The following is a 24,243-nucleotide window of genomic DNA, read 5'->3' on the forward strand; positions in this document are numbered from 1 at the left end:
AAAATCAATAAAATATATTCAGAAAACATGCCCTAACCGGGTTGGCTCAGTGGCTGGAGCGTTGGCCTGCGGACTGAAGGGTCCCAGGTTCGATTCCGGTCAAGGGCATGTACCTTGGTTGCGGGCACGTACCCAGTAGAGAGTGTGTAGGAGGCAGCTGATCGATGTTTCTCTCATCGATGTTTCTAACTCTCTATCGCTCTCTGTAAAAAATCAATAAAATATATTTTAAAAAATATATTCAAAAAACAAAACAAAAGGTACTGACTGCTCACGAGGACTTGCAGTCGCAAGGAAACTTCCCTCGGGGGCTCCCGGGACCTGGCAACTCCTGCAGAATGGAAGTTGCCGGGACAGGGATGACCTGAGGACCACTTACTCGCAGCCCCGACTGGATAGAAATGAAAATAAAATGTGTAAGACCGAGACCTGCCACTGAGTCTGCAGCATCTTCCGGGACGCTGACCAACTGTTAGGGACCAGGAGAGGACGTCAGGGCCCGACCCACCAGGCCGCTCCGGTCCCCGCGGGCGCCACGCCCCGGCCACCGGCGGACGACCCGGAAGTTCTCGGCGGCCGCGGCGGCGGCAGGGGCGGAGGCGGGAGCTCCGCCAAACCGGCGCACACGCGCGCTCCCCGCGGAACCCCGCCGGCCGCGCTGCGCTGTCCCGGAGGCGCGCCCGAGCCGCCCGGCCGCCAACATGGCCGAGACGAGCGAGGAGGTGGCGGTGCTGGTGCAGCGGGTGGTGAAGGACATCACCAACGCCTTCCGGAGGAACCCGCACATGTGAGTCGCGCGCCGGCGTGGCCGCCGTCTCCGGGGGTCGTCGGGGACGGAGGGGGGCGGGGCCGAGCCCGGAGCCGACCTCGGGCGGCGACTCGCGGGCGGCGGGGCCTGGCGCGCCGCTCGCTGCAGGGGAGGGAGCCAGGTCGCGGCCGGATCGCCGCCGGCCGCCGCGGGGCCCGCTCTCCGCCCCGGGACCGCTGCCGGGAGCGTCCCTCGCAGTGACCTCGGAAAAGCACGGGGAGCGAGTTTGTTTCGCTCTGCGGCTCCCCCGGCCCCCGTCCTTTCCCAGGAGTTCGGGAACCTGGAAAGACGTCCTCCGGGCGTCCGCCTCCCCCGTCTGATCGGGAAGGGGACCCGGGCGCACACGCGATGCGAGTCTCTGTGCTGCGTACACACAACTCCGCTGCGGCTCATCCCGGCCGCTGGTCGGAGGGGTCACCGATCAGCTGGTCCTCAGCGGGCCCGGACCCCTCTCAGCTTTCTAACCAGAGGGAGTGGAGGCTGCTTCCCAAGGTTGCACAGGGACTCCGACGAAACATTGTGTTTTGAAGGTGAACCGAGCATTCTCGGGAGTTTAGCGTCCGTCGGCACAGGAGGAGTCGAACGGAAAGTAGATGAAACCTCGACACCTTTTAGCATTAGCTGAACCATCGTAACAGGGAGCAAGCACATGAACCAGTTTATTATTATTATTTTTTTAATCCAGACCCTGCTGCCCTGTTTAAGTAGCACACAGAGCACTGCCACGCTGTGTCTTCCCTGCTTCCTCTCCGTTTCACTGGGGAGATAGGAGAAATGATCTTCTTTCTGGCACTTGTGCTTGTATGTAGCAAGCGAATAGGAAGCTGGGGAGAGAGAGAGCGAGCGAGCGAGCTACATTGTACAAAAGAGGGAGAAGCAGGAGTGGAGCTCTTCTCCCATCCCTCACCCACAAAAGAAACATAGAATCCAGTTTTGCGTTATCTTTATCTCTTCTGTGTAATATGTTATTCTTTAGAACTCACGAGTTACTTTTTTTAAGTGGTCTAAGCCCTTAAGCCTCCCTGCCTAAAAGAGGTGCCAAACCTACATCAACGCGAAGCCTTCTCTTCCTTCCGGGCGATGCTTATAAAAGAGTTGAGAAGCCCTCGGATGCCTTGCTCTCTGGTGGCACACAGTTGGAGACCTGCATCTGTGCCTCATTAAAAACAAAGCACTGCTGGCCTCCAAACGCACCGGCCGCCTCTGGCAGTGTCCACTTCCTTTCCCCTTGTGACTGCCGACACTTTGAGAATGAGCGTTTGGAATGATTTCTTGGCAGTAACCATAGTGGGGACTGGGCCTTGTGAAGAATGCTTTGATGCCTTGTATATCAGTCTTTCCGTCCCTTTTTCAGAAATAGAGCTTTAGGGCAAATGAGAGACATCATCAAAAAAAAAAAAAAAAAAAAAAAAACCAGACAAACGAAGGGCCTGTTTCCTCCTCATTGGTGTTATTTTTCTTGAAGAGATTATAACAGGTTAGCAAGAAGTCTAATCTAATAAGTACAGTAATCATCTTAGTTTCTTGCCGTTGAGGTAGATTAGAAAAGCATCGGTATTTTATACTTGAAGAAACAGATTGAGTGTTCATTGGCAGGTTGACACAGTGCTGTTTGGAACACATCCCAATTCTCCTGGATCACATTTATTGAAACTTATAAAGGATTTTAATATCTTCTTTAATCATATTCTTATGGTGAAATCTCATGAATGTACTCAATGAATGCATAATTTACGCTTAAGCATTTGGGTCATTCAGGATTTAAAAGTATGAAATAAGATGGGCATTTGAAATAATGATATATAATATAGGGCTGAAAAATTAAGTAGCTTAACCCATTGTTCAATAACAGTCTTCAGCTATATTTTAGTACATATTTCCTGCAATAATAATATCTTCAATGATATTACTATACACCCTTTAAAATGTCTTATAATTTGGACTTTTCAAAATTGTCTATACTTCTTTCCCCAATCTAGCCCCTCCCCCCCAAATAGGCTGTATTTCTAGTTAAAGGGGGGAGGGGGAGCATTGTTTACCTTGAAAGTTAGTACCTAATTACAGTTTTCAGTATTAAAAAAGAAAGGTTTTCATTCTTTACTTTTTGTTTTTCTTTTTCTCCAAACACAAGATAGATTGCAATTTTATTAGTCAACATCAACTCCATTGACTTTGTAGAGATCTCTAGCCAGGAGGAGTCAAAGACACAGTGAAAGATACAGTGGTTGATATGTGGATTTTGTTAGTGGTGGGTGTGGATAGGTTACCTTCTCTGAGCCTCAGTTTCCTCTTGATCTAGTGAGGCTGATGAGAACACAGGAAAATTACCTTACACAATATCTGGTAACACTTAGTTGCCACTGGGTAAATATTAGGCTTAGCCTGAATCCCTGTGCTCCTTAAAAAATATATGAATGGTGAATATGGAACACTTCATGAACTGAAAAATACCATAGGAATGTTGTTTTTGTGGTTGACTCTTAGAGACTACTATTGGAAAAACAACTGAAGGCTTGACCCAGGGACTGACAGTAAATTACTGTATAGAGCCTGTGCTAAAGCAGAAGGCTCCTGTTTACAGTGGAATTGGGGTCATGACAGAGGTCTCCAGCAGGTTATTTTTTATTACTTTTAAATATTTATTGAACTCTCACTGTTTACGAGGTGCTGTAGGTACCATCTTCACAGTGTAGAATAGGAAGGAATATAAAACACAGTTATACTCAAGACACTCACAGAAATATCTATGATGATAGAAATGTTCTATACCTGTTCTGTCTAATATAGCTATGAGCCACATGTAGCTTGAGTGCTTAAAATGTGGCTAATGCAAATGAGGAACTGAATTTTAAATTTGATTGAATCTTAATTGATTTATACATAATGGTCACATATTCCTAGTGACTACTGTATTACACAGTACAGGTGTAGATGGTGACCTAAGACCTTCCTGCAAGAACAGTAAATTAACCCTGCAAAGTGGTTTATAATAAAGGCTGGACTAGCAGTCTGGTGAGCTAATGTTATGTGGGTTTTAGAAGTGAGGCTGGGTATGGAATGTCTTGGCCAAGGCCCTTAGGGTAGGTGGGTTTTGAGCTGAACTTTGAAAACTAGGTAAGATTTATCTCAGATTCGGAGCCAAAGACCTCCGCAGGGAACAGTAAACTAACCCCAGATAGCAAATGTAATTGAAAAGATACAGTAGGACCAGATTATGTAGGAAATCCTGACTGTGGTTTAATTTCTTTCATACCATGCATGCATTCAGCAAAAGAGCACTTCTTTTTGCAATGCTAATTCTGGGTCTGCAGGACTAGGAGCAGGGTGTAGATTGATGAACACACCACACATGGTCCCTGCCCTAATGGAACTTTAAACAAATCAATACAGGGATTATGAAAAGAGCCCCAAAGGATAAGAAGCATGGATAGAGGCCTAATTTAGGTTAAATGGTCAAAATAGCTCTTTCTGAGAAAATAATTAAATTGAGCTATGAGGGATGGATAAAAGTTGGCTCAGAGAAAATACACCCTTCCTAGGTAGTGGGTAGGGCCCAATGAAGGTAGTAGTAATGAAGGCAGTTTTAGATTGTCTGTCTGCAAATTTAACTGAAGAATCAGAAACCAGAGAGTCTCTTGTCTTCTTACACATGATTTTTTTTTATTGTTTTATTGCTTAACGTATTACAAAGAGTATTACATATGTCTGCTTTTTTTCCCCCCGCCCTTAACAATCCCCTGGCCTCCCCTACCCCCCCAGTGTCTTATGTCCATTGGTTATGCTTATTATGCATGCATACAAGTCCTTCTTTACACATGATTTTTATCTGTTTATTTAAATAATTGTATAGTTAGTTATAAAATGTTTGGGTTTGGAGTCCGGCAGCCCTGGGTTTGAATCTTGGCTTATCATTTACTAGTTGGGTAGACTTAGACAAGATTCTTTCCTCATTTTTAAAATGGGTTAAAATTCCTACTTTATAAAATTATTGTGCAGAATAAATGAAATAGTGTATGAAAAGCCTGATATAAAATATTGCATACAATGCACATTCAATAAACAGTTGTAATTTGTGTAGATGTTTTCTGCATAAGGTCAGTAATATAATTTCAGTGATATACAAAGTCAGTTCCTTTAGCAGATTTGCTAACTTTCCCTTTGGTCATTCTTAAAAAAATTCCAGTTTGAAGAGAAACAAAAATGAAATGTTAGATTTAAAAGATTTGTCCTGTATCCTTGGGCTGTTTTCTGTTTATCACTCCACATTGCAGGGTTTGGTTTTAGTATTTGGGGACCATCCTTCCCTCTTGAAGGGAAGCTGGTCAATATTTTGTGAAAAATAAATGGGCCTACTCCAGTTGATGGATGATATTTCTGAAAAGTATAGATAAGAGACACTGTCTAAACATGAGGGTCAAAGTCAATATTAGTGTTATGTGAACATTGAACTTCATCTGGAAGGCACTGGATCCCCATTGCGAAGTGAAGCACTCAGAGACATACCGATCTTTCTAAGTAAATGTGGTGGGACATTCAGCGCTCGAAAGGAACCTAAAAAGTGAGCATTGTGGTATCTCTTTAAAAAGATCAGAACTTGATTATCATCCTAAATATTAACAACTCTAAAAATCCTATTGCCTTGGTAATGCAGATATCCTTGTTAAATACCAGGAATCTCAATTTCTAGAAACTATAAATATAAAGGAATGAAATTTGCTGGCAGTGAAAAACTCAAAAATTTCTAAGACATTTCATAAGGAAATAATTGGAGATGTATTTTATATTTATAGCACATTCAGTGCAACCATTAAATATGTATTAATTAGTAGGAAAGTTATTACTGTGAATTAAATTTTTAAAAAGGATTATAGGAGTATGTCCAGTATAATCTCACTTTATAAAATATTTAGAAAAAAAGGTCACATGCCCAAATATAACAGTGGTAGATGGCTGGCAGATGACTTTTAGCTGTTTTTTCCCTGAGTTTCCCAACTTTTCTTGAGTAGAAAATTAGAATTCAAATACCGGAAATCTAGAAGGAATTAATATAAATCCTGCTTGCTTTCACTTTCCTGTGGCTACAAGGATTTGGAGCTAAATATTAGGAAGTCCTAATTTTTTTTAATCTTTATTGTTGAAAGTATTATATATGTCCTCCTTTTTTTCCCCATTGACCCCTTCTAGCCCGACCCCCACCCCTGCCCCAGGCCTTCACCACCCTATTGTGTGTGTTGATGTATTATTCATGTATGCGTTACAAGTTTTCTTCCCACCTACCTACCCACCCACCCTCCCTCACCTGCCTTCCCTCTGAAAAGGAAGTCCCAATTTTTAATTTAGCCACTGGCCAAAATGACCTTGGGTTAATTCTATTGACCTTATTGGACCTCAGTTTCCTCATCTGATAAAATGAGAGACTAGACAAATGAGGTCCCTTCCAATTTTAAAATGATTCTGGAATCCCAAATTGTCTGGGGGGAAAAAAGTGGACTATGACCTAAGGGACTAGACATAGAAGTCTGAAGTCACGCACACGGTTATTTGGAAGCTTACTGACCCACCTATCTGCCTAAAGTACTTGTTATATTTTTAGGAAGCAGCAAAGCACTGTATTTTAGGGTCAAATAACTCGGTAAAAGCTTAACATTCTTTTCCTCACTTTATCAGTATCTGTTAAGCAAGGAACTTTCCAGTTTGACCTCAGGCTCTTTTTTTTTTTTTAATCCTCACCTGAGGATATTTTTCCATTGATTTTTAGAGAGAGTGGAAAGGAGGGAGACGAGAAACGTAGATATGAGGATTGAGCACTTTACAGGTTACCACATTTTAAAAAATATGTATTTTTATTGATTTCAGAGAGGAAGGGAGAGGAAGAGAGATAGAAACAGCAATTATGAGAGAGAATCATTGATCTACTGCCTCTTGCACGCCCCCTACTGGGAATCAAGACCACAACCCCGGGTATGTGGCCTTGGTCAGAACTGAACTCAGAACCCTTCAGTCTGTAGGCCAACAGTCTATCCACTGAGCCAAACCAGCTAGGGCAACCACATTTCTTTACAATGTATTATTTGCTCTTTATAATAGGCAGGGAAAGTATTATTTCTGTATTTCAGATGAGGATACTGATGGCCAAGTGACTTACTCAGTTCACATTGACTGTCAGTGGTAGAACGGAGATCTCGACCTCAGAAGATCAAGTGCTTTTGTCGCTATATATTACTGCCTCTCTTTTAATTTGGATTTTTTTTTATTTTCTAGTGCTTTACATTTCCTGATATGACAGTTCTCATTCTTACTTGAGAAAAGCTGCCAGGTCTTAAAATTTGAAAGTTGGATAAGAGGAGACCTAGCAGCCCATTGCCTTTACGTAGACATATAATGTAATTCCACATTTTAAAAGTTAGGAAAATGAGATCTACAGAGACCAAGTGACATGCTCTATATATCACATTGACAGAGCTAGGAGTTGAGCCCACTGCCTTAGAAGGAAATCAGTGGTTAGGTTTTCTTGCAGAATCGAGAAGTGATGCTCTTTGAACTTTATTTATTTTGAATATTATCACCAAAGTGCAAGGATAATCAACCTTTCAGTAGCAGTTACTGAGCACCTACTGTATCCAAGGTATTCTTAGTTTTTTAATTATTGCTTGGAAGTGCAGTAGCCAACTAAAACAATGTGCAGTTTTTTTTGTATGTGTGCAGATGGCTCTGTTCTGTCATTTAGGTACATGTAGTTGGGCATTTTGTTTGGGGTATAAATAGTGAGCAAGGCAGGGTTTTGTTTTTTTATATTGTGAATTTTAAGTAATAAAAACCCATCTCCCCCCCCCCCCACCCCCCAAAAAAAACCAGAAACAAAACAAAACAACAAAACAAACCACCAGGCTGTACCCAGAAGCTAGGATTCTTTTATTTTTGTTACTCCAACATTCATATTGTTGACTTTTGCAGTTCTTGGCAGTGTTGTAAGTGATTATTAGACCTCAGAACAAACTTTCCGAAATAATTGAACTGAGGTTGTTTTTGTTTTTTACTATTTTTTAAAAAATATATTTTATTGATTTCTTACAGAGAGGAAGGGAGAGAGATAGAGAGTGAGAAACATCAATGAGAGAGAAACATCGATCTGCTGCCTCCTGCACACTCCCTACTGGGGATGTGCCCACAACCAAGGTACATGCCCTTTACCGGAATCGAACCTGGGACCTTTCAGTCTGCAGGCGACGCTCTATCCACTGAGCCAAACCAGTCAGAGCTGTTTTTTACTATTATTCTAGTTATTAAATGATCTACTTTATATAGTAAAACCTGAACACCAGAAAATATCAGAGATTCTAACATATATTAATCGGGTATAGATCTAGATGTGGCTAGTTGTCCTATCACCAAATACAAATGCAAAAACAGTGTACTGGACATTGACCTCCCTCAGATGATCTCTCAGCATTGGTTAATTATTCCTACAGAATTTTTTTTATATTACTAGAATGACAAAGTGGTAACATTTTATTATAGACTAGAGGCTCGCTGCACAAAGATTCGTGTAAGAATGTGCCTTCTTTCCCCTGGCTGCTGGCACCGCCTTTGCTCTGGCCTGGAGCCGCCTTTCCGCCTTCCCACGCTGCCCAGAGGCCCGGAGCGACTGGGCCAGTCCCGCCCCGCACCCGGCCGCTTGGCGCCTGCATATGCAAATTAACCCGCCATCTTTGTTGGGTTAAGTTGCATACTCTGGATTGGCTGGTGGGGTGTCATGAAGGTACGGTCAGTTTGCATCTTTCTCTTTTATTAGTGTAAATACTGAAACAACTCCCCAGCAAAACCATCAGCTCTGTGAAACCTGGGACCACCTTGTTCATTTTTGCATTTTCAGAATCTAGCACAGTAGCCAGTACATTAGAGTAGTACTCATAAAATGTTTAGATAGTATTGACATGGTGTATTGAACACCTCTGAATCAACTGAGCTAGTTGTCAGGACAAAAGCCTTAGGTCTTAAAATATATTTACAAGTTAAGTTAGCTTGAAAGAATGGTTAGAGACTTGCAACCCTTAGAGTACCCTTTTTTATTAATGTATATCCCTGTGTCACTAATGAAGTGATCAGTAGAAACCAGGTCACCTTTGAACTATTCTGTTTAGAGTTTCTAGGAAGGATTTTGTGTTCCACGGCCTCCCACCAATTTGTATTGATGGCCTAACAAAAAAAGAGGGCTTTTCTTATAACCTATAATTAGACATGTTTCCTCCTCTTTCATCTATGAAACTACTGTCTTCTTGGCAGGAGAACCCCAGGGACAGAATAGATAATGTAATACACAAGCTCTGAAAACCAGTTTTGTTTTTAAAGAACATCTGAAAAATCTATTTAGATAGTCTAAAAATGTTATTATTTGTTAGCTGCTTTTATTAAAAAAATTTTATTAGCTATTCATTAATTAAGGGAAGGGCATACTCTTTGAGAAGGAATGTTTCATGTAAGCAAGAAGGTAATTTCCTTACTTGAAAAGCATGTGTGTAGGCTTTGCAGAAACATTATGTTTGCTGGTTCATTTACTGTGTAAATCAACTGCCTTACATATTGTTTACTAAATCTTGGCCTGTAACATAGATTTTCAACTTGAGTTGAAGTGGATTGAGGAATCCACTTTGATGCCTTTGATGAAAATGATCAAATTCTGAGATGTATTTTGTGTTTTAACATTTACTAGTGTGTGTGTGTGTGTTTTTTTTTAAGTTTAAAGGATTATAAAGAACATAAAATATGGTCCACAATCTCAATGACAAAATAAGTTTTACTGATAATTTGTTTCCACATACATTTATTAGCAGGCAAGCATAAGTACATTTGTTCACATTTTTAAAAAGATAGAAGTAATATATACAAGTGATTAGAAAATTTAAACTGTACAAAAATAAAATCCTTTATCACCCCAAAAGTTTCTTGGTATCTTTCCAAGAAAAATTTTAATGCATATATAGCTCTTTTAAAAAATTACACAGAAGGCTTTATGGTATACACTATATTTGTCATTTTGCTTTTTCATAGATCTTGGCACCTTTTTCATACCAACATATGCATATCTACCTCATTTTTTTACACCTCTTACTACATGGATAAACCATATATATTTTACTAGTCTTATATTCATACACATTTAGATTATTTCCAGTGTTGTTGCAGTCAACATCCCGTTCAAAAAATTTGGTACAGTATAATTTCTGAGCAGTGGAATCACGGGTCAAAGAGTATGTATATTTAAAATTTTGAAAAATTTTCAGATTTCCATTCAAAGATTAGACTGATTTTTATTCCAATCAACAGGGATTATAGCATACTAATTTTCCTGTACTGTTGCCAATATTAAAAATCTGGTGGTTTTAAAAAATTTCTACCAATCCAGTAGGTGAGCTAAATAATACTTTTAAGAAGTAGGAATTAGTGGATTTTTAAAAATGCTCTGCAGGATTGAAAAGGTAGTATTCTTATTTTTAATTGTTTTTTATGTTTTACATATTAAGAGATGAAATTGGCCTGATCCCATGTCCTGAAGCTAGGTATAACCGGAGCCCCATAGTCCTGGTTGAAAACAAACTTGGTGTGGAGAGCTGGTGTGTCAAGTTCCTTTTACCGTATGTCCACAACAAGCTCATTTTGTACAGAACAAGAAAGCAATGGCTGAACAAAGATGGTAAGTATGAACTCTGTCATCTTCCTTTGTTTTTTGGAAGCAGCATGGAATATAGTGGGAAGAACCCTCTCTGGGTGCTGGCATTGCTGGATTCTAGTTTTACCTCTTTCATTCATTGCCCGGGCAGGTGTGTAACCTCGGAAAAGTGAGGAGTTTGAACTCATCAGTAGTTTTCAAATTTTACATCCATAGTGATTCTATGGGAGGTGCCTCAAGCAGGGTGCCAAGCCACCTACTGAAAACTGAGTAGTAAATCGAGCAATTCTGATTTATCTTTTTTAATATAGAGGGGTCATTTATTAAATTGTATTTGAAGAAGGTATTCTGTGACCAAAGAGAAGAGGACTGCGGTTGCTACCAGCTCAGATTCTCTGGTTTCTAATCCTTTAGTGCTATTCTGTGTGTGTGTGTGTGTGTGTGTGTGTGTGTGTGTGTGTGTGTGTGTATAAATAAAAAGAGGTAATATGCAAATTAGCCAGGACTCCGTAACAGTCACAAAGGCTGTGTGCGTGGGTGGGCGGGAAGGGACTGCTGCCTGGTGAGGCAAGCCACAGATGGTGCAGGCCCGCAGACCAGGGAGCAGGGCCTGCCTGCGGGCCATGGCAGCAGCGGTGAGCAGGCAGGCCCGCAGAGGGCAGGGAGCAGGACTTGCCTATGGGCCACAGCGGCGGTGGCGGCGAGCAGACAGGCCTGCAGAAAGCAGAGAACAGGCTTGCCAGCAGCCCTGCGGTGAGGAGGCCCACAGGGAAAAGGGCCTGCCAGCCTGGGTGCGCCGGCAGTCCCGCCTCTATGTGTGAGCTGCAGAGGAAACACCTTTTCTGACCACTCATTCACTAAGCTCCCGGTACGCCACTCGCAGTGTTCTTGGTAAATTGCGTAATAAGAATCTAAGAAGGTGATCTAGGGCTTTTCCACCTCACTTCTGGAGGAAAAAATGAAGGTCCACTGCTGGAGGGGCTAAGAAATGTCATATCCTGCCCTAGCTGGTTTGGCTCAGTGGATAGAGCCTCGGCCTGCGGACCGCAGGGTCCGGGTTCGATTCTGGTCAAGGGCATGTACCTAGGTTGCAGGCTCCTTCCTGGTCAGGGGCAAAGTCAGGGCTCATGCAGGAGGCAGTCAATCAAAGTGTCCCTCTCACATTGATGTTTCTGTTTTTCCCTCTCTCTTCCATGCTCTCTAAAAATCAATGGAAAAATATCCTCAGGTGAGGATAAAAAAAAAAAAAAGAAAGACAGAAATGTCATATCCTATGAAAGAGACATCTTGAAAATGCCTAAGAAAGTTGTCATTTTTTTGTGGTGAAGGGACTGGAGTCCGTGTTGATGAAAACACCTTGGCGGCCGGCAATGGCAGCAGCAGCGGGGTGATGGGGGCGGTGCCTTCCCCTGATCGGCTCAGTTGCCTCCCACAGAGGGAGGCCAGACTGTGGGCCTAAGCCATCAGTAGGACACCCCCTGAGGGCTCCTGGATTGGAGAGGATGCAGGTTGTGCTGAGGGACCACTCCCCCCACAAACCCCTCCGTACACGAATTTTGTGCACTGGGCCTCTAGTATAAACAATAGAACTCATTTTAGTAGCAATCCAAATGAGATAATGGAAGCATCATGGTGGTAGTTGTATTGTGATTTGTTATACTGTGAAACCCAGTTGAGCTCAAGCCCTCTGTGTCCTTTTCCTATGCTGATATGATCAAAAGAAAACCATCCCAGCATTCACTTCTTCTGCTCCTCTTTGCTGCAGCAGACAATCCCTACTCATTCCACCTGGTTTATTGTCTTAGTTTCCCGCTATAGGTGATATTAAGCCTCCATGTACACAAATTCTCTTTACTTTTCAGTAAAAGTAAGACCTAAGGGCTCCCTTTTTTGGAGAGTACTAAACCAAGATTGTTTTTGTAAAGCTCCTGCCCCTCCCCACATTATATCGGTACCTTTAAAAGTACTCAATATGCTTGGTGGCTAAGTTTGAATAAGAACTTTGTTTCATAGGGAATTTTCATTATCAGCTTGGTAGCCATTACCAAGGGCCTACTCATAGCAGAAGCTGTTCTAAGTAGTGTAGGAGACAAAAAGATGAATAATATATGTTCTCTTTACTCAAGGAGCTTATAGTGAGTGAAAAACAATCTGTGGAGTGTTACCAAAGATGTTACATAGCAATTTACTTATATTCCTTTCAGCATTGTCCTTAACACCCTATATAATAAAGAGGTAATGTGCAAATCCACCCTCACTCCGCCACGCCATCACAGGATGGCTGCACCCACAGCAGCGGCAGGGTTCCCATAACACAAGATGGTTGCGCCCACAGCGGAGGCGGGGTTCCCATAATGAGCCATAACAAGTGATCAGCAGGGACCTGAGGCTGCGGGCGCCTGGCCGGGGTGGGGGACCTGAGGCTGCACCCCCCCCCCCTCCTGGTGGGGCTTGATGGGGGACCTCCGGCCATGCACCCTGCCCTGGCACTGGACCTGCCCCCCGTCATGGCACCGGGCTGGAGGACCTGAGGCTGCACCCCCCCCACCTGGTGGGGCTTGATGGGGGACCTCAGGCCATGCACCCTGCCCTGGCACTGGACCAGGGTACCTCAGTCCGCGCCCCCCGTCATGGCACCGGGCTGGAGGACCTGAGGCTGCACCCCCCCCACCTGGTGGGGCTTGACGGGGGACCTGAGGCTGCACCCCCCCACCTGGTGGGGCTTGATGGGGGACCTGAGGCTGTGCCCCCAACCACCACCCGGTGGGGCTTGACAGGGAACCTGAGGCTGCACCCCCTGCATGGCGCCAGGCCAGGGGACCCGAGGCTGTGCCCCCGCCCAGCAGGGCTTGACGGGTGTGGGGCTGGCCGGGTCTGGGTCTTGTGTAATTTCAAGGTGCACGCAGGTGGGTGGGGACTTGACTCTGGGTCCCACGGCATGCCCCAGACTTTGACAGGAGAAAGATTTTCATATACATTTTACTAATTTTCTTTCATCTCTGACACTTCTATTACAGAGAAAGGGCAAGTAGAAATATTGAAATATTTCCTCTAATTAATTCCCTTTTAATGTGCACGAATTTCGTGCACCAGGCCACTAGTACTGTCATAAGAGATTAATAGCACTTATCTCTGTTCAGACCAGTAGAAAAGGAGTTTGATTTGAAGGTTATTTAATGTGTGAAATAGTTTCTATTTTGTGTTTCACTTATTTAGTCCTTTGGGAAAAAAAAAAAAATATATATATATATATATAAATAAATGCATATTAGAGGCCTGGTGCACAAATTTGGCCTGCAGGATCGGGCCAAAACCGGCTCTCCGACATCCCCTGAGGGGTCCCGAATTTCTAGAGGGTGCAGGTCAGGCTGAGGGACCCCACCGGTGCACAATCAGGGCCGGGGAGGGACTGCAGTAGGGCTCCAGGGCATGTCTGGCCCTTCTTGCTCATTCTGGATCGGCCAAACCCCAGCAGCAAGCTAAACTACTGGTCGGAGCATCTGCCCCCTGGTGGTCAGTGCACGTCATAGCAGGCAGTTGAGCATCCTTAGCATATCATTAGCATATTACGCTTTAATTGGTTGAACAGATGACTGGACTTAGCATATTAGACTTTTATTATATAGTATATATTTTTGTTTGTATATAAACTTAGTTAAAAGGCTATGCCTAAGTTTATGATATAGTTTATGTTTGTGGCATCAACTTAAAGGTATAAGTTTAAGCATAAGCTTAAAGGTAAGGATTTTTGTATTGTTAGAGCCTCTCTCCTTCTCCATTTCATCACTCTATAGTAGGTTTTAATATCATTAAGGCACAAAGTAACACCCTATGAATCCATTAAGTTATTTTTTGCCAAACAGCTATATGTGTTTTCTGGCACACAGAAATGTATAATTGAATCAATACATAACTAACTTGGGGCGGGGTGGCAGAATGATACTCTTGTAGAAAAGACAATGTACATTTTAAAATGTCAAAGTCTATTATTTTTGTTTCAGATCATTGATTTTTGCGTCTTCATGTGTGCTAGCCGAACCTGCCTTCTCTTTGTAGCCCTTCCAGGTCTTTTCCTGTCTCTGTTTCTTGCATTTATGGACACTGCACAGTTGGCTTTGCTAAATCTCCTCATCATGTAGTTTTAGTTGTGATAGGCCCAGGAGGACCCGGGCAAAAGATGATGTGGTTAAATGCACTCACAAGAATAGCTGGCATCTAAGCTCTGAGTGCTGATGCAGCTTCACATGTTTATAGAGCTTGATTCCATCTAACCTGCATCCTTATGGAAGCAGTTCTCAGTTTCACTGTTTTCGTGTGTAGGGACAGCACAATTTAGTGTTGTACATACAACTCAGGTTGTGTAGCATTATCAGTAAAAATATGGAAGCGAATTTCTGATTTGGCAGGAAAAGATATGTGAAAATCCTGACTAACATACGAGTCTTTTACCAAACTTATGAACCGAAGCAATTAGAATACAGAGGTAAATCTTGTTAAGTAAAAGCAAAAATTGTTTGGAAAAAGTTATTTCATGAAAATGCTGTGAAAACTTTTTAAAGAAAATATACAAATAAGAACAAGTGAAGAAACTGGACAATTTCTGAACAATTTCAGAAATGTCAGTGTTTGTGTGATTGATCATGCCAAAACCCTAGGTAGGCATCCCCTAAGAATGTGTTCTATAAATGAAGGTTACCTTTATTCTTGGGATACATTTTTTTTCTTTTTAATCAAACTGAATTCATGCTCTCATTAATGTGCTGAATTCCTTAGATCTTTGGAAAGCATCTATCTGTATTAGGGTTCTTCAGAGAAACAACCAGCTGAAAATTACATGTATACAAGGAGATTTATTATGACAAATTGGCTTGCATGTTTTTATGGAGGCTAAGAAGTCCCACCATCTACTTTCTGCAAGGTGGGGACCCAAGAAAGCCATCTATATGACTTAGTTTGAGTCTGAAGACCTGAGAACCAGCTAGCCAGTGTTTCAATCAGTCCAGAGGCAGGAAAAGATGAGAAGCCCTAACTCAAGCAGACAGACAGGAAGCAAAAAACAGGGATGAATTCCTCCTCCTTTCTTTTCATGTCCTAGGTGGGCCTTCAACAGATTGGATGATGCTTACCCTAATTATGGAGGGCAATCTACTGTACCTACCAATGCTAATCTTGTCTGGAAACACCCTCACAGACACACTCAGAAATAACGTTTAATTTACCCATAACCTGGCAAGTTTAACCATGGTTTAGCTAAGATAACCATCACAGCATCTCTGTTTAATTGCTTGGAGACTGATATTTTTTTAAAAAAATCTGATGCAATTATAGCCATATTTGGTTTGGGAGGGAAATGATACTGTAATTCTGATTTTTAAGAAATCCATGACAAAAACAAGCAAAAGAGAAGTCCACAGCATTGGAGTCTTAACTGAGCAGAGCTCTGCCCCACACTTTGACCATTTCCATGTGTGCCATTTCATCATCATCTTTTGCTCTCCCCTCTTTCTCACCATTTCTGTTCCATTATTGTGCTATTTTTTTAAAAGCCATCATCAGCTCTTCAATTCTTATTCCTCATCTGGACAAGTGTTATTACCTCATAGCTGGTCTACCCCATTTTCAATCGCTATTTTGTAATCCATGTCCATACCATTAGCCAGTGTCACAAACAACACATCTCATTTCACGTTCATGCTGTCTACATTGTCAATAGAGTTGGCTTGGTATTTAAGGGCCTTCACAATCTGTCCCCAGCCTACATTACCAACCTTTCCTTTAAAAAAAATGATGTTTCTATCTCTCTCTCCCTCTTCCTATATATATATCTTTATTGTTGAAAGTATTATAGATATCACAATTTTTCCCTCCCGTTGACCCCCTCCACTGTGCTCCCGTCCCCTCTCCAAGCCTTCCCCGCATTATTGTCTGTCCATGAGCTGTGCATATATGCATATAAGTTCATTGGTTAATCCCCTCCCCCCCCCCCCCCTCTGAAGTACATCAGCCTATTGCACGCTTCAGTGTCACTGGATCTATTTTTGTTCATCAGTTTGTTTTGTTCATTAGATTCCACATATAAGTGAGATTATGTGATACATGTCTTTATCTGACTGGCTTATTTTGCTTAGCTTAATACACTCCAGGTCTCTCTATGCTGTCTCAGAGGGTAAGAGATCTTTCTTTTTTCACAGCTGCATAGTATTCCATTGTGTAACTGTACCATAGTTTTTTAATCTGTTCATCTATCAATAGGCACTTGGGCTGTTTCCAAATCTTAGCTATTGTAAATAACACTGCTATGAACATAGGGGTGCATATATTCTTTGTGATTGGTGTTTCTGGCTTCTTAGGGCATATTCCTACATGTGGGATCACTGGGTCACATGGCAGTTTCTTTTTAAATTTTTTGAGCAAACGTCAAGACTGTTTCTTATAGCTTTTCTTCTACTTCAAATTCAGTATGAGAGGTTGTAGATTCTCAGCCCTTGAACTAAAGCCAGTCCACAGATATATTTTGTTTTGTATAATGCTTTTAAATTATTTTTAATATATATTTTTATTGATTTCATAGAGGAAGGGAGAGGGACAGAGATAGAAACATCAGTGATGAGAGAGAATCATTGATTGGCTGCCTCCTGCATGTCCCCTACTGGGGATCAAGCCCGCAACCTGGGCATGTGCCCTTGACCGTAATCGAACCTGGGACCCTTCAGTCCATAGGCTGATGCTCTATCCACTGAGCCAAACTGGCTAGGGCTTTTAAAAATTATTTTTAATTAGGTAAACACTTAAAATCAGGATGAACTTTTAAAATTAGCATGGAAATCTGCATTTCTATCTTCACTTAAAAAATCAGAAGCCTTCAGTGCATAAATTTCTCCATGGTGCCAACTGGCTGGGGCTCACAGCCTCTGCTTTTCTTGACTAGGGAAGCTTGTTCCAAGCTTTACTACAACCTCCTCATGTTCTTCAGACACTGAGGGAGAGTGTCAGTTGCTACTTACTAGGTTTGCTTTCATACATTTTGACAATCATTTGAACCTTGAAAGCATTTGAGTTTTGCAGTCCTTTGATATACATTTCTGCCACAACATACACTGTTCCATTCTTGGACTTTGCTGTGTACTACTGCCTTATTTCTGTGTTTTTTTCTGAGGCCAGGTTTATGTCTTGCTAGAGGCCTGGTGCATGAATTCGTACACCAGAGGGGTCCCTTGGCCTGGCCTGTGGGATCAGGCTGAAACCAGCTCTCTGACATCCCCTGAGGGGTCCCAAATTGCGAGAGAGCGCAGGCCGGTCCGAGGGACCCCACTGGTGCACGATTGGGGCCGGGGAGGGACTGTGGGAGTGCTCCAGGGTGTGTCCAGCCCCTCTCGCTCAGTCCCAATCGGCCGGACCCCAGCAGCAAGCTAACCTACCGGTCAGAGCATCTGCTCCCTGGTGGTCAGTGCATGTCATAGCGACTGGCTGACCGGTTGACTGTCTGCCCCCTGGTGGTCAGTGCACATCATAGGTTGAGTGGCCTTAGCATATCATTAGTATATTACGCTTTGATTGGTTGAACAGACGACTGGGCACTTAGCATGTTAGGCTTTTATTTTATGTCTTATGGTGTCACTATTGTGGTTGCCAGCATAAACACACCCACACCCACAAACCCATAAAACCTTTTTGACTCCTCCAGGAGACAGTAATTACTTCTCTGCACGCCTGTGGGAGTCCTTTATTCAGAATGCTTGCACAGTAACACTTACCATAGTTTTTTTATAGTTGATTATTTAAATAACATTTTCCCCAGCTTGATTGTTAGTTTGTTAGAAAAAGGGATTATGGCTTGTCTTTCTTTATCCAACACCTTATGTGTTCAACAGACATTTATCAAAAAAATAACAAGAGTTTGATAAGCAAAAGACTTTAGCTTAGTCTGGCTATCAGTTCAGTGATTATGTTCTATAATAAGTGACCTTTTGGTGTTTACCATATAGCTTTATCTCAAGCCTCTTATATTAACCTAAATGTATTTTGGAAAAAGCAATTAACCAACCCAAGCTGACCTTGGATTTATTTCTAAATGCATGAAAACCTATCTGTCAGAGACAGTTATCAAACCCAGTGATCATTGCCACATAACTGCTGGCCTTGGGCAGCAAAGAAAGCTTATTGATTTTTCTCTGACTGTTCTGCAGCATCCCCTCCTTGTTATAGCTGGATTTAGCTACCTTCCTGTATATAATGTATCCCGATTCATTTTCTCCTTGTGATGGGAAGATGAGTTAGATACATACTGATGTGTGTGTAACGAACAGTTATTTGCTGGTATATATTCTGTTATTTGGAGAGAGATCTGTTTAATATCAAGAAATGGTAGGGATTTCAGTAGCTCACATCTTAGTAAAACTGCAAAGGAAAATAGTATATAGTTGATGAAATGTAGAGAGAGTGAAATAATTACAGACAAATAAAGATACATTTATCTTTATCAGGAGATCTTTGGTGTATCTTTAGATCTTTGGTTCAGGTCTCACTCGAAGAGGGCCGAGTAATTGTAGACAGTGTGCTGGGGTGGAAATAGCATCTGTTTTGCAGGAAAAGAGACCTGGATTTAGAATCAGTTCATCAATACACTAAAGTCACTTTCCTTAACCTCTTCCTATTTTCACACTAGTGGGTCTCAGAGGGTTGTTGTAAGGATCACCGGAAGTGGTATATGTAAAGCACTCAGTACAGTGCCTGGCATGTAGACACTAGTCTCCTTTCTCTCAGTTAGCCAGAGCCAGTGGGGAAGAGGAGCAGAAAAGTACATGTAATTCAGGAATGATTCCTTAAATGTTTTGTATTTCCAACCTAGTTAATTTTTTCTTTAATGGCCCTTTCCCATTTCTGATATTCTACTTCATCTCCGCCTCTTGGATCACATTGAATACTTTCTGAAGGAAGGCCTGTCTGAACTTGAGTCCTGAATCAGGAAGAGTTAGTGATTTGTCAAAGAGGAGGGGAGAAGGCCTGGGACTGAGTATTACACTGATGGTTGGTGGAGGCTGTTGATATGCTTTAAAACCAGAGATTCTTAGAAGTTGAGAAGCATCCCCTCTGCTCAGCAGTCACTGCTCAGATAGCTCAGGAGATTCCTTTCCTCCTTCTGGGGGCCCCGCCCCAGTATGGTTTGTGGAACTGGGCTAGGAAATACAAGCTTTGTAACAGGAATTACCATTGGGTGCTTACTGTCAGGTACTGTCCTGACGCTTTGTGGGTTTGAATCATTTAATATCCCCATGAATAGTACTATTATTAGCTTTATTTTACATGAGGAGGACAGTAGCACAGAAAGATAAAGTGACGTGTCCAGAACTTCCCAGTAAGTAGTAGAGCTGGCTGGGCTCTGAACCCAACAGCTGCTGTTGCCCTGCTAGGGGGAGACCCTGTAGTAAAGGAAGTGTTACTTTGATTAGTCTTCCTCTCTCTTCACACAACCACAGAGTGAAAAGTGGGGACTTAGGTATTTTTCTGTGTGTTTGTCTTGTACTGCTGTACAGAGTCTCTCATGGAGGATGAACTTGTCTTCATTTATGGGTTGGGTAGGAGAGCTGCATTAAGAATTACAAACAAACAAACAAACAACAACAAAAAAAAGAATTACAAACAAATAGTCACAACCCTGAGTCACACTTCTTCTTTTTTTTTTTTAATACAGAAAGGAAAGTCCAAGAAACAAAATAACAGTTTATGTGGATAGGATTGAAAAATTATAGACTTCAAAAGAAATACTAGAGACCTTCCCATCATATACAAATGTTTTTATATAGTTACTTAACAACCAGGTGTGTTTTTTGTTGTTTATTTTACAAGTTTAGAAATTTAGACAGTTTCACTATAGGAACATCTGCCTCATGATTACATCTTTGATAAATTCGTGTTAAAAATTTTCTTTTTTTTTTTTTTTTTGTTAATCCTCACCTGAGGATGTTTTTCCATTGATTTTTAGGGAGAGTGGAAGAGAGAGGGAAAGACAGAGAGAGAAACACATTGATTGGTTTCCTCCTGCATGAGCCCTGACCAGAGCCTGGGCTGGGGAGGAGTTTGCAACCAAGGTACGTGCCCTTGACTGGAATCAAACCTGGGCCCTTTGGTCTGCAGGCCGATGCTTTATCTGCTGAGCCAAACTGGCTAGGGCAAAAATTTTTCATTTTTTGATAAGGAACAAAGGTATTTAGATGAACAAACATTTATCGAGTATCCACTGTCAAACAGCTGTGGCGATAGGGAATGAATCTAATTGCTCACAACACTGAGGTTGATGTTATCACCATTTCACAGATAAGGAAACTGATGTTCAAAGGTGTTATCTAGACAGTAAGTGGAAAAACTGAGATTTGAACCCAGGCAGAGACCATATTTTTCTCATTTATGTTGAGTAAATGAGTAATTTGAAGATGTATTAGAGAGGACCTGCCTCCAAAAAACTTACAGTCTCATTAAGAGGATAATATTTATCAAGATCAATAACAAAGTAAGATGCACACAGAACATAGAGATGAAAGATTGCTTCCAGCCAGGTAGGTCAGGAAAGTCTTTAGGAAGAAAGATGCTTTAAAAAATATTTTTTTCAGCCCTAGCCAGTTTGGCTCAGTGGATAGAACGTCGGCCTGTATACTGAAGGGTCCCAGGTTTGATTCCAGCCAAGGGCACATGCCCAGGTTGCAGGCTCGATCCCCAGTCAGGGGCATGCAGGAGGCAGCCAATCGATGATTCTCTCTCATCATTGATGTTTCTATCTCTCTCTCCCTCTTCCTTCCTCTCTGAAATCAATAAAGAAAAAAATATATATATATTTTTCAGAGATAGGAGGGCATTTCTGGCAGAGAGAATAGCAAGGAGGTAACTCTGAGTTATACCCAGAGAGGAGAAGGTAGGCAGGTACAAGGTGTTTAGTGAATGGTGGGGTTTGGTCCAGGAGGAGTGTAGCACTTGAAGAGCAAGCAGTGGAAGGCCAGGCTGACAGGGAGACTGGGACCAGGTTCTAGATTCTTGGTACATTTCTTCAATACCCCGTCCCCTCTCTAGTCATGCTATGGTACCATAACCATTTGAGAGTATACTATATGTGGAGTTTCATGCCTCTTTACAAACTTTGCTCACATTTAAAAAATATATATATATTTTTTGATTTCAGAGAGGAAGAGAGAGGGAGAGAAACATCATTGATGAGAGAGAATCATTGATCAACTGCCTTCTGCACACCCCACATTGGGGATTGAGCCCACAACCTGGCATGTGCCCTTGACCAGAATCAAACCCAGGACCCTTCAGTCTGCAGGCCGATGCTCTATCCACTGAGCCAAACATTTTTTCCCCATGGTCTATAATGCCATTTACTGCCTTATTCATCTGATTCATTGATAGCCTTCCCTGGGTACTCCAGTAAGAATTAATTGCAGCAGTTTTGGTGATCCCTAAAATGTAGCATATATTTCTAGTTCACATTTATTTCATTTTACTTTACATAATTGTTTACATTTCTCTCCAACTAAAGGGTAATCTTCTGGAGAGCAAGATGAGGTCATATTTATCATTATATCCATTCTTTCAGTTCTAAGGGCCCAGTTTAATCTTTGTACATAGTCAATAATTAAAATATTTGTGGAATTAAATAAATAATGGTATTGTAATTTATATTTATTTTCCCTGATAAATGTTAAATTAATGCCAAAAACTACTAAAAGTAAAAGAAGGAAGAGGTTAAATTATTCTTTATAGTTATACTAAAGGCCCTGTGCACGACATTTATGCACGGGGGTGGGGGGGTGGGGGGGTGGGACGGGACATTTGTGCCCTCTTGCAGTCCGGGACCCCTTGGGGGATGTCCGCCTGCCAACTTAGGCCCGATCCCTGGAGATTTCCCCAGGGATTCCCCTGGGGACTGGGCCTAAGCCAGCAGTCAGACATCCCTCTCGCAGTCCAGGACCCCTCACTCCTTACTGCCTGCCTGCAGCAGAGGTAGGAGAGGCTCCTGCCACTGCTGCTGCACTTGCCAGCCATGAGACGCTCCTGTGTTGAGCATCTGCCCCCTGGTGGTCAGTGCGCATCATAGCGACCAGTTGTTCTGCCATTCGGTCGATTTGCATATAAGCCTTTTTTGATATAGGATTGTGTTTATACATGTAATGCTTGTAATAAAGATATGGTAGAAAATAAATGTGTTCTTATCCTACCTTTTGTTTCTCATTTATAAAGTGTTATAATATATTCATTAGTAAAGAAATCATAAGCTCACAATAAATGTTAATCTCTTATTGAGGTGGTTGAGAATGGAATGATTGTTTTTTGGTAGAGTATTTTAAAATGACTGTAGGGATGCATATATGTGTGCTTGTTTTTAGATTTAAAAAATTTCTTTTTCTTAAACACTGAGAATGTCCCAATTATTTATTATAGACAGATATTTCAATTGTAGTATAATTAAGTTATTTAAAGCTGTCATATGCTGATCTTGCCACACATTAATTGAGACACTATAGGCAAAATGCTTAACTTCTCTAAATATCACTTTACCTGTCTGTAAAGTGAAACAAGAATATCTTGGGGAAAAAAAAAAAAAGAATATCTTGGATCGTGATTGTGAGAATTTTAAATAATGTAAAGAGAGTAATTTTGCCTGGTACACAATAATGCTAAATAATTATACCAGTTTTCTAATTTTAAAAAAAAATATATTTTATTGATTTTTCACAGAGAGGAAGGGAGAGGGATAGAGAGAAACATTGATGAGAGAGAAACATGATCAGCTGCCTCCTGCACACCCCCTACTGGGGATGTGCCCGCAACCAAGGTACATGCCCTTGACAGTAATCGAACCTGGGACCCTTCAGTCCGCAGGCCGACGCTCTATCAACTGAGCCAAACTGGTTAGGGCCAGTTTTCTTATTTTATTTACTTAGCATTTAATATGAGCTTGGTATATGTTTCATTAATTTAGTATAATGCCCTAGCTTGATCAACTTAATCCTAAAATTCTCTTTTCAGTTTTAGTAAAATGAAGACAGTATATCTAAATATTACTGATTTCATTCTATTAAATATAGGCTTATGGAGCTTACTTGAAAATATAAGAATTATGTCAAGACCATGATAGACAAAAATCTAGTAAATATGAATAGGCTGTTCATAAGATGAAAATAGTAAACAATGAAAAAAAGTTCATATTAGTGATTGGAAATTAAATATATAAATTAAAACAGAATCAAAGTATAATTTTTTATTTACCACATTCATTTTTTTAGTATAATTATATAGATTGGAGTTACAGGGACTTAAGTACATTCATGTTATATAAATAGATACAGTACATTTGGAAGACAATTTGGAAATGTTTAGTAGGAGCCTTGCTGGTATTTGTATTGTTTGACAGTAGTTCTACTCCTAGAAGAATATCCACAGAAAATAATCTACCAGACAAAAAATGTGTATTAAAATATTTTAATAATATTATCTATAACAATAAAAGCAAACAGGAAACACCCTAAAGAATAAGATAAATGATAGCATATTAAACTATGGGATTGTTTCACAGCTGTTAAAAATGCATACTGTAGCAATGTAGGAGAATGCATATGTAATAATGTTGAATGAAAAATATATAACAAAACTGTATATCATTGCTATAATTATGTAAAAATGTGTGTAACAAAGGATAGTCTTCAAAGGGGAATGTGAATGAATTGTGTTAAATTAGTTGATTATGAGTGATTATTTTTTTCTTTTGAAAATTTGC

General features: G+C 41.4%; 1 protein-coding gene across 4 annotated transcripts in view; it reads left to right on the forward strand.

Moving 5' to 3' along the window:
- Window positions 1-602: 602 nt before the first annotated feature.
- Window positions 603-24,243, forward strand: part of PTAR1 (protein prenyltransferase alpha subunit repeat containing 1) — a 51,583-nt gene continuing 27,942 nt past the window's right edge. For 2 of the 4 annotated variants that reach the window (XM_036330880.1, XM_036330881.1), the window contains exons 1-2: window positions 604-787; window positions 10,330-10,499. In XM_036330880.1, the coding sequence (XP_036186773.1) occupies window positions 702-787; window positions 10,330-10,499 (256 nt within the window). In that variant the 5' untranslated portion in view covers window positions 604-701. Of the gene's footprint in view, window positions 788-10,329; window positions 10,500-24,243 lie in introns of all 4 variants that reach the window. The other 2 variants (XM_036330883.1, XM_036330879.1) reach the window with 2 other exon arrangements.

This window comes from Myotis myotis, unplaced genomic scaffold (genome assembly GCF_014108235.1).
Source record: "Myotis myotis isolate mMyoMyo1 unplaced genomic scaffold, mMyoMyo1.p scaffold_m19_p_12, whole genome shotgun sequence".
Lineage (NCBI taxonomy): Eukaryota > Metazoa > Chordata > Mammalia > Chiroptera > Vespertilionidae > Myotis > Myotis myotis.